This window comes from Cladophialophora psammophila (genome assembly GCF_000585535.1).
Source record: "Cladophialophora psammophila CBS 110553 chromosome Unknown aczJe-supercont1.13, whole genome shotgun sequence".
In the NCBI taxonomy this organism is placed as follows: Eukaryota; Fungi; Ascomycota; class Eurotiomycetes; order Chaetothyriales; family Herpotrichiellaceae; genus Cladophialophora; species Cladophialophora psammophila.
Window position 1 is genome coordinate 476894 of NW_006912934.1, and position 15131 is coordinate 492024.

A 15131-nucleotide genomic window follows, 5' to 3' on the forward strand; every position below is an offset into this window, starting at 1 on the left:
TTCCTTCACTTTGGCCAACACACTGCAATCCATGACGGCCGATCGAGTTGCGGTGCCTACCGGCTCGAATATGTTCTTAAGGCAGTAGCTTCTAAGCCATGACTGGGTGCATGCTTAGCTCTGTCTCCTTTGAACAGCCATGTCTGCAACGGTCAAAGGCGCAAAATCCCGATCTGGTTGCAGCACGTGCAAAAAACGAAGGGTATGTCCTCATCGCCTACAAAGGCAATGGAAATGCTCATTTGACTGTCAGGTCAAATGCGACGAAGCAAAGCCATCCTGCAGAAACTGCGCTCACAAAAATCTCAAATGCCCAGGATACGAGACTCGGTGGAAGTGGTCCACCAAACACGAACGGCAGTCATGCCTCCAGATTCAACGAGCTCCTGTTTTCAGCAAGCACAGGGGCGAGTCGTTCAACTCGAACGCTACTCCCGAAGCAAGCACCTTGCCACGCTCTCATCAACGCGAGAGGGCAGGGACGGCTTTTATCAACCAAATCAAGCATGCACAGCCCATCACTGAGGAGCTTGATATTGGCAGCCCCGGCCAGAACGACACCTTCAGCTCGGAGTCAGAGCAGGCCTTGTCGAATGAAGAATGGGATGCTGTCTTGTCGCTTTCTTTACGGGCGTCCACCCCTCCAATTCTGTGCATGTCGGATGCTCCAGCAACACCTGGACAGGCCTCCCTAACAAAGTGCCAACGTTTGTGGCACTCTCCGGACATCATACTCAGCAACACACAGGTTCAAGTGGATTTCTTCATGCAGAAGATTTGCAAAGCCTTGACCTCATTTGACTCCAAGTATAATCTATTCAGAACGCTAGCCACGTCGCGGACTACGGAGTCACTGTTGTTCTTCTCCTTGTTTCGCTATATTACTGCGGCTTTCCTAAACTCGAGTACTTTGGACGCTGCTAGTGCTCTAGTGGTGCAGAACGCGCAGACCGAGATATTGCATCGACTGCACAATGAGGTGGCACGGCTGAATAGGCCGACGACGACAAACATTGAGGACGTCTTGATGGCTATTATCATGTACGGTCTCACCACGAATTGGGACGGATCCAATAGCCCTAGCATCATCCACTACAATGCAGCTGTCCGGTTATATCTGCATACCTACCGAAACGGCATGCCAGTTCCGCGACAGAAGGGCTATCAGGAGTTCTTCTTCAATTCACTGGCATACTGGTGGATGGGCCTTTCGTTCATCACAGACACCGGCCAGGAGTGTTTGTTACAACTCCCCATCCCCGAGACTCGCATTGGCAATGACGACGAGACCGCAAGTCCGGCGAAGAGGATCCCGCACCCTCTGGCTGGCGTATCCCCCGAGTCGCAAAGGCTGCTTGGCAGCGTGGGCTCATTGGTTTATGGACAGAGGCTAAGGTGTCGTAAGAGGTCCTTCCCAAGCATGAATCAGCTGCGTGTGGAATACGACGCATTGCAAGAAGCGCAGAGCTTGGAAGAAGAAGCATTATCACTCAAGTTGCCAAAGGCCGACGACTTTGTCGACATCAGTGATATCGACACCCCCATACAAGACCTCATCAACACCGCAGAAGTTTATCGACTCGCAGCCCTCGTCTTACTATATCGAGCATTTCCGGATCTGCTCAACAGCAGACTGCGGCTCGGCGAAGATGAATATGCTGCCGGTCAGTCCACAAAGGAGCGAAGACTGCTGTGGGTGACAGCGCTAGCCATTCACGCCCTCGACATCCTGTGCCAGAATGCAGAGCGATCGGGGACCCGCAGTATCGAGCAAATTCTGTTGATCATTATCGGCGGAGAGCTAGAAAAGCGGACGTACTCACAGCCCTTTGACCCAACGGAGGAGAGCGATAGTTCGATCCCTGCACCATTGATGACGCGATGGGGTCCACCTTCGCCCCTCACAATAAGTTCTTTTGATCATTTTACGGTTTTACATGATTTGTCGGGCCGTGATTCTCCCCGAAGTGTCACTGACACCCCATTTTGCCATCCTTCAGGGTCCGACCGGATCGCTGGGGCTCGCAGGACGCTTCTTAAGCGGCTCCAATCGATCCGCGAGATCTTGCCATACAGATCGCTTGAAATTGTGCAAGAGCTCGTGCTCAAAACATGGGACATTAGTGATAATGATGATCCTGAAGTCTTCTGGATGGATATTATGATTGAAAATGGATGGAAGTTCCTGCTGGTATGAGACATATTACCCGATCCTGGTTGCTCACAGCCAACCCACATGATCATGCTGCGGTCGCTGCCTGCGCTACAATACGGAGAGCAAGGGTGGAGGGTTGAGTTGTCTGGAGGTCACGACCACCGAGGCCACGCATTTCCAGGAAGAGGGATTACTGGACACGCCAAAGACTCTGAGTGTTCATGGAACCACAGCATCCCATGTTCAACGCTTCTTGTAGCGGGTGCCGAGCAGTTTACGCTGGATTGTGGTACTCGTACACGATCTTAGCTGCCCAACTCCTGGCGGGGCTGAAGATACCGCTCTGCTGCATTTGGCAAGTGCGCCAAGGGTCAACGGACATTGTCTCTACTGTAGGCCCAGAATGTCCTCGCGGAGAAAACCAAAGCCTAGGTGGACTACGACCAGAGTTGCGAAGAGGAGGACGTCTCGCTTCGGGTGAAGTTGTACTCGAGAGCATTTGGCAAGTTCGGTTGGTGTGACTTTGGCTCTTCCTGAAGTTCTCACTCGCCCTGATGAAACTCGATGTCGCATGCATTCCGCTTTCGTGTTTGACTTTTGCAGTCCCTTTCGACCGTTTCAGAGATTTGGTCTGTTACCGGTCACCATGCTCCGGAGTTCTGTGGAGAGGACTGCGATCCGCGGGCCTAAGGTCTGTAGCAAAGTCATTTGCAGATGACTTTGGATTCTTGGTGCCGGTGTGGCTTGCGCCCTCTTTGTGTCGGTCGCGGTACTAGTTTTTCGGTCAAGTTGGGTTGTATGGATCGATGCAAATCGGCATGGTGTGGACCTCGACGCGTAATCCTTGGCACATTCAGCCATGCTCCTGCATCAGCATTTACCATTAGAACTAAGAGTAAAACGTTTCATTAAAAACACAGCCGTTCCTCAGGCACTTATAAAGATATATAGGGGGGGTTAGGAAAAGTTCTTCAAGGTCGCACCAATCTGACTTCTCATCCTAATCGGGCTCCTCATATTAATTAAGCGGGCTCCTTATCCGAAACGGGCCTCTCTAGTCTACATCTAAAGCCAGCTGTCATGGGGTATCCGTAAGGGAAATCTAATTCGCTGCGTACACGGGATGACTTGCTTTGACAGTATGAGCGATTGAGGACTTTCGCATTGGTCTGTCTATCTCGGTTCACGAGTTCGAGGAACTCGTTGAACTTATATTCACGTTTGCGAGGACCAGAGCGACACCATACGCCTCGTGCAACCCTCCTTGAGACGTCTCCGAGGCGTACTCCAGACAGCATATGAGGCACTCGAAGTATGCAGAGTGACTGACTTGGTATGGGGCGGTGACTGCAAGATTCCCACGTTCCCAATGTGTCAGCCTGTGGGGGGTAAGATAGTTAACAGACAATCAAATGTATCAATTGCTCTATCTTCTGTGGTCTATCCCGGTTACATACATAGTTGATATAAATCGATATCCCTTACCAACGGGGATTAGTGTGTCACCGCGAGAGAGATGGTTTAAGACAACCATGTGCTGGTGAAATTACAGCGCAAGGGGCTTGAGACGCTGCTGGTTCGTTGTGGTTACTCATCGTCCAAGCTGATCGAATCGCTGTCGTCGGTCCGATCCCTTTCTTCAGAGGAGTCAGTTTCTCCGCCACCTGCATTCCATTCGCCTAGCCCAGAGTACGGTCCATCTTGTTGCGAATCATCCAACCAACGGCATAACATGACTGGTGTGGTGCTCAGGCGGGAATTGCTGTCTGAAGAATCACTCTCAGAGCTGCATGAATCTTGGTTGGAGTCGGATTCCGGAGCCTGTAAAAGAGTTCTACTCGTATCCTAAGACACTTGTCGATATCAATGACATACAAGTCTCATCGTACGGACTTACTGTTCCTTCGGTGGACTTTTCATCCTCAACCAAGGTGGAAGCTTTGGAATTCGATTTGGTAGATAAATATTCAGCGGAGTCACAAACACTCTCTGCCATTGCTTCTTGCGTTCGCTCCGTGGTGTTGATAGACATGAGAATGTGACGGTCTCCAGCTATTAGCTTGATTTATGGGCTTCGAAGACAGCCTGGTAGCTTACTGACGTAGCAAGATGCTTAAGGAGAAGGAAGACCTCTGAAATTGTGTGCTTTTAACTAAAGATTGTAAAACAATACGACCACAATGCTGTCGACGGACTCGAGATGTCTTGGTTTGTCAGTTGTCGGGCTTTCACTTCCAACGAGTAGATTCATTCCCCCAGGCACGACAGTCTACATCATATATACCCTGAGGACATATCATCCGTCTTCGCTGGCATCGAAAGGTCACAGAAGTTTTCTAGAAAGGTTCGCCGCCTTTTCCATCAAAAACAAACAGCTACACACTGCTCTCTAGAGGCATGACTGCAGATCAATACTTTTGGGCCAAACTTTTGTCTCGCGAATCTTTCGTTAGTGCCCCGAAGTTCTGCGGAAAGTTCCCACGCGCTCCTTAGTAGCAGCTGAGATGGAACATCTTGAGCTTTCAAAGAGGGACTTGTGACTGTCGAAGTTTTGGGCTTCGTCAAAGCGTATGGTGTTACAGCTTCCCGTCATCGCAAATGCGCATGGACCCTCAAGAGATATGGAATTTAAGCTGCGTTGAAGGAACTATGTTGCTTGCAATATCTAAGCCAGCCTAAATTTCCATGAGAACCAGCCAAAAACAAAATCGCAATCTGCTTCAAAGTCATCTTCCGAGTCGATGGATGGAGAACCTCGGCAGACATCATTCTTCCTCTATAATGGGCGCTCCCTTTGAATCGAGATACTTCATGATATCAACTCGGACAGTCTCCCTTCCGCTTGACGCAAGCGATATCAAACTGGTACCACGGGCATCCTTCAGATTTACACAATTTGGATCCTCCTCAACCAACAATTTCACAACTTCGAAATGTGCATTTTGTGCCGCTTGGTGGACAGGGTATCTCCCAGATTTCGCAGCGAAGGATCTCGCCTCGGCCTTGAGAAGTGTTTGCACGACTGCAGTATGGCCTTGCTGGGATGCTATCCACAGTGCAGTTACACCCGAGTTTGCCGTTGCATTCACATCGACTCCCTCGTCAATGAAGCTGTCAATCATCTTGCAGTTCCCGATTTGAGCAGCAAACATTAGTGGAGGCCATCCGTCTACCTCACGGCCATTGATGTCAGCTTTATTGTCGATGAGAAGCTTGACCAGTTCCTCTTTGCCACTGAACACAGCGAAATGAAGAGGTCGCACCAAGGTGAGATGGGCAACCGAGTTGACATCCGCCCCTCGTTCAATTAGGAGCTTTGCAACATCATAATGGCCGTTCTGAAGTGCAAGGCCCAACGGCGAGGGAGGTCTTAGATCAGATAATTTGTTGCTAGACTTTGAAGGTGCTTTGGTCGGTTTGGTCGATTTGGTCGATTCGGTTCCTCTCCTTTTGGCTGCTTTCATTGCTTGCTTGTAGCTCTTGAAGCTATACTTTGGCTGGGATTCGTCTTCGGTGGTGTCATCAGAATCATCGCCAGATGAACTGTCACTGCTGTCGTTCTCAGGCTCTGCGTGAGCACCGTGGTCTAAAAGAAGCCTGACAGTCTCGAGATGACCATTTTGTGCAGCCTGGTGGAGACATCGCCGCCCTTTGCCGTCTTTGCCTTCCCAAGTATTTTCAGGACTAGCGCCTTTCTCAAGCAACATCCTGACAATTTCGGAGTGACCGCCCTGGGAAGCGAAGAACAAGGGGGAACACATGGTATCATCAAGAGGCTCATAGGATGCTCCATACTTGAGAAGCAGCTTGCAAACCGTAGTATGTCCATTCTGCGCGGCTTGATGAAGAGGCCGGCGATTCTCCCCGCTAGTACTCATTGTGTCGGCACTAGCATTTTTTTGGAGCAGCATAGTGACAATTTCCTCGGAACCCCTTTGTGCGGCGCTCCAGAGAGGAGTGATACCGCGAAGGTCCTTTGGATCAACGTTGGCCCCGTGTTCGAGAAGAACGCGGACTATTTCAGTATGGCCGCCTTGTGCAGCCTGGTGGAGAGCAGTGCGTTTGATGTCGGTGGGCATAGCATCTATCTCAACGTTAGGACGGCTCACCAGCAAGTTGACGGTCTCAACAGATCCTTTCTGCGCGGCAGTCCACAGTGGAGACACGCCTTCGGAGTCGCGGAGATCAGGTAGAGCTCCCTTGTCCAGCAAGATTCGCACAATTTCGGTATGACCATTTTGAGACGCCTGATGGAGTGGAGTACGCTTCGAATCGGTGGATGCCGTGTTGACGTCAGCTTGATAACCGTCAATGAGGAGCTTCACGATCCTCGTGTGTCCTTGTTGGGCAGCAATCCAGAGGGGCGAAATTCCGTCTTCGCCGCACAAATGAGCGCATTTGGGATTCTTGTCGAGCAAGAACTTGACACCGTTCAAGTTGCCAGTCTGCACGGCAAAATGGATTGGCTGTTTGCCTTTCATGCCGGCGGCGCCAGAGCTTCTGGATGAACCACCGCCACTGTTTGTGTTGTTGTCTTGTACATCCCGGGCGTTTGATAGGCCACGAGACGCCTCCCCGGTGTTGACATTGTTGAGAGGTTCGGTCGTGAGAAGCGACAATTCATTGAAATTATTATTCGAGCCGAAATTCAAGAAATCATCGGAAAGGTTGCCAGGATCGTCCTTTTTGCTGTAAGCAAGAAATTCCGCAGGAGGAATTTGCTGAGACTCACGGGGTTTATGAACGGGTCAGTCGAGAGTGCAGGTAACGGGGGGTTCGGATAGCCATATCCGACGTCGAACTGACAACTCCCTTGATTTTGACCGGTACTGCGAAAGTAGGTCTGGGAATTATTCCCTGAGCCGTATCCGATTGAATCCGTTCCATGCAGAGTGGTCCGAGGAACCAAGGTACCCGAATCTAAGGGGAGAAAGCCTTGTGATTGAATTGTAAACGCTGTACGAGGATCCTGAGGAATCTGAACTTGGTTTCCAGGCCCAATATCGGCTCTTCGTCTCTGTGCTTCTGCATTGCTGTTGTAAGCGATTTGCATCCTCATGGCACACTAAGGAGCCATGCTTACCTGAAGGTCTTTGTCTCTTCATTTTCTTGTGGAATCCCCATTCTCGCAACATGCGAAAGTACTGCGCTTCGCCTTGTGTTGCGCAAAATGTAAGTCCACTGGCCAAACGAAGTATAAATTTTTGTCTTTCACTTACCTGGCCTTGAAGCCCTTTCCCACCATAGCATTCACAAGGTCAGCCATCGGTTTCTTCTCTATCATATAGAGTTGATAGATGTCTTGTTTGTGTTTCTCCCATTCTGCCTTGGAAATGGTTCTTGCCTTCTCGGCTCCCGGATTGGTGTTGTCTATACCGATATCCATGTCGACCTCCATGGGATCAACGATATGATCCGGTGCTGAAGTCGCCATTGCAGATTCTTGTGGATGGGCAGATGGAGCTACCATTCTGGCATATAATATTTAGCAGATTTTTGCTGTAGATAGCGATCACTCTTGGAAAACTTAACGCAGCCTGGAACCCCCGAGTCATTCTAATATATGAGAAAATTCGGCCAGGGCGCTGTCAAAACCTTCTATGCACTACTACATCAGCCAAAGTTACCTCTCACTAATAAGGCTGAGTTGGAAACTTTTTTTCTAACTTTCTGCAGGCAGCAGTCCGTGAAAAGGCGTCCACAGTCGGGCAACACGTCAATGAAACAGTGTAGACAGCCAGGCATTGGCTGCGCAGTTGGGCTGCAAGGCGTTCGCCTTCGCCATAGTCATCTGACCGTCATCACCAAACGAAACAGATTGGCTGGCACTTTCACCGCAACAACCGAAAACTTGCTAACCTACCCTCAAGCGAACTTTCGCCTCACCGAAGGTGTATACTGCTTGAAGTTTTGCTGGTGATAAAGTCCTATCGTTGTCTTTCCATCTGCCAGCAACCGACACTATATCTAGCACTTGTCAATGTTTTGAATATGCTTGAAAGTGCCCATCGAACGATATTTGCCTCCCAAATGATAAACCACACCGAAAGCATCTCATATGAAGCAAAGACTGTGGCTCAAAAGAACGAGGATAGAGAGGAGGTTGCCGGAGCTCCGGGATCCATGGCATCAGAAGAACGCCCTGCGAAGGTCAATGAGAGGCATGTCATTCTGAATGCACCAGAAGCGGATGCCACTGAGAATATACCTGAAGAGAACGACCAATTCTCTGGAGCCGATTCGGATTCAGAAACGTATGACGACTCGGACTCAAATGATGTCGCAAATTTGAACCCGGAATCCGATTCAGAGTTGGATTCAGATTCTGATACGGAATCAGATAGGGAGATACTGCGATATTTGGATAAACTAAATGGCTACCGAAGATGGAAAGGTGCCAGTGGCACACATAATGACCTTCGGGATAGCCTTATAGGACCTGGTGAGTAGTGGATGACAGAATCCTCTGTACAGGAGACAGCTAACATATGCTAGATGATATTCAAGTCACATTTGACGATGTTCACATTACTCCGGATGCCATCGAAGCCCTGGACCCAATTCTGCTACAATTAGAAATGCCTGATCAGTTCAAGTTCGGCTCTCTCGCTCAGCATCCCTCCACCGGAATTCTCCTCTATGGACCGCCAGGCACTGGCAAGACCCAGCTTGTCCGGGCGTTTGGTAAAACGGCGAATGCAACAGTGCTATCATTGACTGGGGCCGATTTCCGACACAACCATGTTGGCGAGAGCGAGAAGAGAATTAAACAGATATTTTCTTATGCTCGCGATCATAAGGGTTCATTCGTCATCTTCATTGATGAAGCCGACTCCGTTTTCCGAAGTCGATCCTTAGACGGCAACTCGGCTTCCTATGCGGCTGATATCAGCCAATTCCTGGCCGAAATGGATGGTATAAACTCAACTGGCCTTCGAAACGTGATAGTGATTGCTGCCTCGAACCGACCCTTTGACATTGACGAGGGAATTTTGCGTCGGCTGAACCGCCGTATTCTAGTCGATGTGCCAACCAAGGATGATAGGGAGGCGATTCTGAGAATCCATCTCAAGAATGAAGAGCTCGCGGACGATGTCAATCTCAGTGAGCTGGCCAGGCTAACAGGTGATTACACCGGCTCCGACCTGAGGGACTTGGTTTACGAGGCGGCGCTTGTCGCTCTGCGCGAAATCAGATTTCATTCGATGAACGGCAACCCCAAGTTGGCGAGACCGGTCAAAATCGAGGGGCAGCGGCGTCTTCTACAGTGGAAGCATTTTCGAGCTGCTAGGAAGCAAATCCGGCCTTCTCCAAAGTCTGACACGGCGGAGAAGGTAAGAGAATTTCACAATAGGTTCGGCAATATGTCTCAGAAGCCAGCGGCCTCTTCCCTGAAGCATAACATCGTGAACAACAACAGGGGAGAAGCAATTCAAAACCATCACTGATCTGTTGGCGGACATACCTCACCTTTCCACGCAATCTCCATTGCGCATATTACGGAGTTGTCAGTTGCTCTTTTGGACGGGAAATAAAACCATTCAGACTAGAAATGCAACATATGATTCCTTTCAGTCGAATTCTACAATATTCAATGATTCTTTTTAAACGTTTCTAACGTTCCTAAGTATTGCAATCAAAAAGAGTATCTAGAAGAGACAAAGCTTGCGCGAAGATGCCAAATTTCCATCTGTGAAATCTCTTTTCCATAAGCCGCCACAGCGTGCAATCTGGAGGCGTACAATCAGATTGGCGGAGGTTCTGTGGTTGGGCTACGGTCTCATTGCCCTGCATTTACCAAAAAACCACCACCATGGAGATGCGGCCCCTGGTTCGGCCCCCAAAAGGCAACCTGCCTGGCCAGGCAGCCGCAACAAAACTTTCTACTCTTAACTTGCCACCAAGAAAGTTCCTACAATTCAACTTTTCGCACTGAAAGTTTCTCTGCAGAGAACAACTTTCGTTGCCATCCGGACATTGTAGAAAGCCTCTCCTGACTGCATAGTTACTTTCCAAATCTCTGACACAGCTTAGTCGAAATTTCTTGCACAGCTGTTTTTTTGGAAACGCCCTATTAAACGTGCGTTATCTCTGTGGTGCCTACCCTCTTAAGAAAGCCAAAGAGAAAACTGCAATAGTGAGTGACTCCGTTATTGGGACTGAACGTTTGTTGAACTTTGCAGTGGCCCCAAGCTACACACTATCAGCGGAATTTCTTGCACAAAATGTCAAGAAGCTGGCTGAGCTCGATGAAGCAAAGCTAAAATTCAAAGTCAACGGTCATAAAGTCATCTCCGCCAGGTTACCCCCGACAAACGTGCCAACAAAAGCTAATGGCACCCTATCGAAGGCCACGGGAACCACTGAATCGCAGACAATTATGCCCAAAAATTATGCAAATGCTACGCAAAGCAACAAGAACCCAGCAATTGCAGTTCCGCCCGCAGGGTCTACAGAAGGGTCGGAGTGCTCAACTTCGCTGGATGATTATCTCGACATTCGGGACCAGGTTGCTGGTGCGTTTCTCACAGACGGTAGCGGCAAACTTGATCCTACCCAGCTGGGTTTGCTCCTCCATGCGAAGTCACTTGGCTCAGTGGAGTACACGCAATACTTGATGGAGTACTTAGCTGTGGACTTGAGGTGTGACTTTCTCAGCTTGGATCTTCCGGCTCTTGAAAATCTAGGTCTCGTGTTTCACGATCAGGATGTGAAGAGCGCCGAAGGGGAAGCGGCGAAAAAGGAAGACACTACAGAAGTTGATGTTCAAGCGGCACAGGAACTTGAAGCAATGGAGAGCAGTGGCGCAGTGGACAACATGCTCGAGGAGACAGAAAACGGCATCCATACCAGTACCGAGAATGGTTCTTCTCAGGGAGGTGACCTCGACGAGTCTGACGAAATGCCTGGCTGGCTCAAAGACATCAACCTTTGTTCCGATGGCGATTCTGACATTGCCGTGGAAAGTATGCATCCAGATGATTCCGCTGATTCAAGCTCGGATATGATGTTTAGAGACTCCTATGATTCTCCCTGTGACTCACCAGCCGAAGAGGAAAAAGAAACTGCAGATACTGATGAAAAGTACTGTATGGCGAAATTTTACTTTGGTACCGCGAAGCCCAAAATCTTTCCCAGCACTGCGGAGCAACAGGAACGCAACAAGATGGCTCTCGATGCAGTCTTTCACGCCTACTCAGCAGCAGATAAGCAGAGCACTGGAGTTCCCACTGACAGGTCACCGCCACTGATCATTTACGTCCGCGACGCTGTGCGAATCTGTGACCTCGATTGGGGCCACCGTCTCCTAGCTCGCCTGCGTGATCGTGTGATCGAGCGCCGAAAGTCCAACATGCCAACCTTCGTCATCTTACTTTGCATTAGTGAGGATTCTAGCCGCTCCTATCGTCAGGAAAGTTGGAAGGCGAAAGTCAAGAAGAAGTCCGGTGCCACCGAGTGTCTAGCTTTGCCGATCAAAAACATTGACAAAGATCAGCTGAAGCAATGGGAAGCCATGTACAATGACTATTTGGAGAAACAAGATGCCAAGCTTACCAGTCAGTTGAATGTACGGGGACTGAAGCAGGCGCTCAAAGAGCTCTACCCGCACTTGGTCAGCGAGGAGCTTGTCGGCAATGATATAACCTGGGATTGGAAAGGGTCGGGAAATGTAGGCTCTTTCCTGAATTCAGAGGTGCTATCTAAAGGAGCGGTTAATGGTCTGGCAAGGACGATCGGAGGAAGGGCATGGGGAAAACCAGCGATACAGCTGGAAGACGTGGTTGCGGTGCTGAACCGTAAGGAGTCTATCAGGGATCGTGGGAACGAGGAGGATTCAAGAACAGGCGGCTCGAACGGCGATTCGAAGGAAGATCCAAGGTTGGCGAACTTGAGTAGCTATGAGGAAACCCTCAAGGAATACGTGATCAAGCCAGGTCTGTCTAGATGGTCGATTTTTGATCACAGATGAGCTAATGTATCTTCTAGGCCAGTCACCTATTACCTACGACGACATCATCATGGATCCGGCAGCAAAAGCTACCATCCGCCAGCTTATCGCCATTTCAAAGTCGACGCCAACGGCTTCATCCAGCTCAATTCTCGAACATCTGAAAATTTCTGGCGTGTTGTTCTACGGACCACCAGGCACTGGGAAAACGCACCTCTGCCGCGCCATCGCCAATGACTCTGGTCACTCGCTCATAGCGCTTTCTGCAGCGGAGCTCAACTCTAAATGTGTCGGCGAGACTGAAAAACTCATTAAAGCCCTGTTCAGTCTAGCTCGCAAACTGTACCCGAGTATCATCTTCCTAGATGAAGCAGACTCGTTGTTCTATAGGCGAGCATCCGACGACAAATCTTGGCAACGGAGTGCAACCAACCAGTACCTGATGGAGATGGATGGTCTGGCATCCAACTCGGACAACAAGACGCCGCTCGCGATCGTTGCCACCAACCGACCCAAGGATTTAGACGAGGCATTCTTGCGCCGCTTGCCCCACAAGGTCTACTTCAAGCTACCATCCCGAGAAGAGCGCAAGCAGATTCTCAATCTGTTCCTGGCCAAAGAAGATCTGGACGCAGATGTCAGCATCCGCGCACTGGTGAACCGTACCAAGGCATTTTCTGGATCCGATCTGAAAAACATGTGCAGCCAGGCTGCGCTTGCCTGGGTATCAGAGGAGGTGCAAAAGGAAGGAGAGCTGACGCAGAAGCAGGTCAAGCTGGCGATGCGGCATTTTGATTCCGCATTGGAGCGTACAGGGCCGAGTACTTCGCCAGAATTGTTGGAAGGCTTGATGAACTTCTCAGAAAGGGTTCGGACATGACGAAGGCTTCAGCGTCCCAATAGAGAAGGCCACCAAGGTCCTCCACCGACTTGATGACACGACGAGAACTTGCGTCGAAGCCGCTCAAGACAGGCAACTATTGTCCTCTGAGCAAGACGAACTCCTAGTGCAATCGATACTACAAATAGAGACCTGTGGGCACGCTATAACGCCATCACAGTTACATGAGATGGTGCTGTTCCTTGTACAGATTTCAGGCATTGCCGAACATGTTGGTCATAATTGGGTGCCTCGCTTTATAGCACGACACTCCTCTATAAACACAAAGATAGGCAAGAAGCTCGATGTTCTTCGCTACATTGGTACCTCCCTTGACGCGATTGACGCGTGGTTTCGATCGCTAAAGGCGACTATGGACTATTTACAAACCCCCTCTCCCCTCCCTCCCCCCCCCCCCCCCGAATTCAGCAATATGGATGAGACTGGGCTAACTCTGGAATGTGGCAAGAACTTAAAGATCATCGGCACCAGGAAAACTCATGTTACTTATAAAAAAGAGCCCAGAAGATCACGAATGACTGTCAATAATTGAGTGTGTCACTGCCGATGGTATAGCCCTACCGCCAGTCATCATTTTCAATGGTAAGACCCTTCAATCCGCCTGGTTTCACGCGACTAACACGTTAAACTGCCTATACACGACTTCAGAGCGTGGATGACATCAAATGCTATTAGTTTAGCCTGGCTAAAGAAGGTCTATTTACTTGCAACTTTCCCTCCATCGTGCAAGTATCGGCTTTTACTTGTTGACCGTCACAGTAGTCACACCGACATTAAGTTCATTGAAGGTTTGCTTTGGTAGTAACATCTATTCGTACTTCTTACCTACTCACTCTTCACACCTGCTCCAGCCGCTCGATTTGACCTGCTTCTCACCGCTAAAAGGTGTGTACCGCAAGCGTTTGCAACAGATTGCAGATCTTAATGATGCTGCTTGTTGCACAAACAGCACTTAAGCGAGATCATCAATAGGTCTGTCTTTCTATGCCTAGTCTCAGGCCGTGCCTAATCGTTTATATACAAATAGTGGCGGCCAGAGAAGATCTCTCCTAACTCCTGCCACACAGGCCTCTCAAACGCCATCTGTCGGATAGCCGTTTAATCGACGTTCCTGAGACAGTAGCTGTCAGAGATCCTTAGGTAGGTCGTCAACACTGTAGCGGTAAAGAAGCTACAGTTTCTGGAGACTTATAAACTCCCGCACGAGACTGGCCTACGCGAATGCAACATAGTTGCAGTCAGGCAGAGGTCCACAGGCCCCTTGGGGATCGCCCAAAAAGACTAAGAATCTTGCCATTTCGTGGCGACTCTTGGACCCCTTGACTCATATGCTTGTCAGAACCTCGTTCCTAACAGTTGCAGGCTTTTGTGCCTCTGGGATACATCCCTGAAATCCCCAGAAGGTGCTTCATAGCTTACTATAACGGGGCTAAGAAGGCCTATGGTGTGGTGAGGCCAGAGGGCATTTACCTATACATTGTACAGGTGGGCAAATCTGCGTTCTGATTGGCTAGAGTTTTAGTGCGACGCTGCATTCTTTTCTTCTTACTTTTACTCAAGGACCACAGGCACACATAGACAACAACACAACCATTCTGCTCGTTACTACTTGTGCACTATAGAGGGCAACCGACGATATGACCCGTTTCCAGAAACTCCCTAGAGGGCGCTCTGACCCTCGCTGAGCCCTTCACAGCTTGCCGCCGGAGGTATGTGGTGTTGGGTTGAGTGGGAGGCGGCGGCTGCCCGCCGTACGAGACGAACCTGTTGGCTAAGAACCGCGTCCCAGTTCAACACCAAAATGTGGGGTTGGTGGGAAGATGAACCAGGCAGTGGGTGGACCATGAGCTGGGTTTTGATATTACTGAATATATTTTCTTGCCACTTTATTCTATTTGTCATGGGTGCCAAGGCTGAGCGGGGTCCTGGGCTTGAATACTGGTTTTACTAGGAACCAAGATTCACAGTGTTTTTGTGGATCAGTGGAAACAGGCCCCTTTCCCTGATAATTTTCCGTAGTTTCTCTTTGTACCAGGCTCAGGTTTCTTAAAACTCTTCTTGTCTGCTGTAATACCAGTATCTCGTGCTGCACCCTTCTCTTTGGCTTTGTATAGCGTTTTAGCAGT

The 15131-nt window shown here is 49.6% G+C and overlaps 4 protein-coding genes across 4 annotated transcripts; 3 read left to right on the forward strand and 1 right to left on the reverse strand.

Annotated features, from left to right (window-relative positions):
• Nucleotides 1-139: 139 nt before the first annotated feature.
• A1O5_08289 (uncharacterized protein) lies at nucleotides 140-2197 on the forward strand (the record flags this gene model as incomplete). Its single annotated transcript, XM_007748872.1, has 2 exons — nucleotides 140-202; nucleotides 254-2197. The coding sequence occupies 2 exons, from the start codon at nucleotides 140-142 to the stop codon at nucleotides 2195-2197; spliced, it is 2007 nt and encodes a 668-aa protein (XP_007747062.1).
• A 2723-nt stretch (nucleotides 2198-4920) lies between these two features.
• On the reverse strand, nucleotides 4921-7589 carry A1O5_08290 (uncharacterized protein; the record flags this gene model as incomplete). The annotated part of the gene is made up of 4 exons (XM_007748873.1): nucleotides 4921-6837; nucleotides 6888-7180; nucleotides 7239-7336; nucleotides 7375-7589. 4 exons carry the CDS (start codon nucleotides 7587-7589, stop codon nucleotides 4921-4923), a joined length of 2523 nt encoding a protein of 840 aa, XP_007747063.1.
• Nucleotides 7590-8185: 596 nt separating this feature from the next.
• Nucleotides 8186-9603, forward strand: A1O5_08291 (uncharacterized protein; the record flags this gene model as incomplete). The annotated part of the gene is made up of 2 exons (XM_007748874.1): nucleotides 8186-8597; nucleotides 8651-9603. 2 exons carry the CDS (start codon nucleotides 8186-8188, stop codon nucleotides 9601-9603), a joined length of 1365 nt encoding a protein of 454 aa, XP_007747064.1.
• Nucleotides 9604-10535: 932 nt separating this feature from the next.
• A1O5_08292 (uncharacterized protein) lies at nucleotides 10536-12984 on the forward strand (the record flags this gene model as incomplete). The annotated part of the gene is made up of 2 exons (XM_007748875.1): nucleotides 10536-12090; nucleotides 12143-12984. 2 exons carry the CDS (start codon nucleotides 10536-10538, stop codon nucleotides 12982-12984), a joined length of 2397 nt encoding a protein of 798 aa, XP_007747065.1.
• Nucleotides 12985-15131: the final 2147 nt, after the last annotated feature.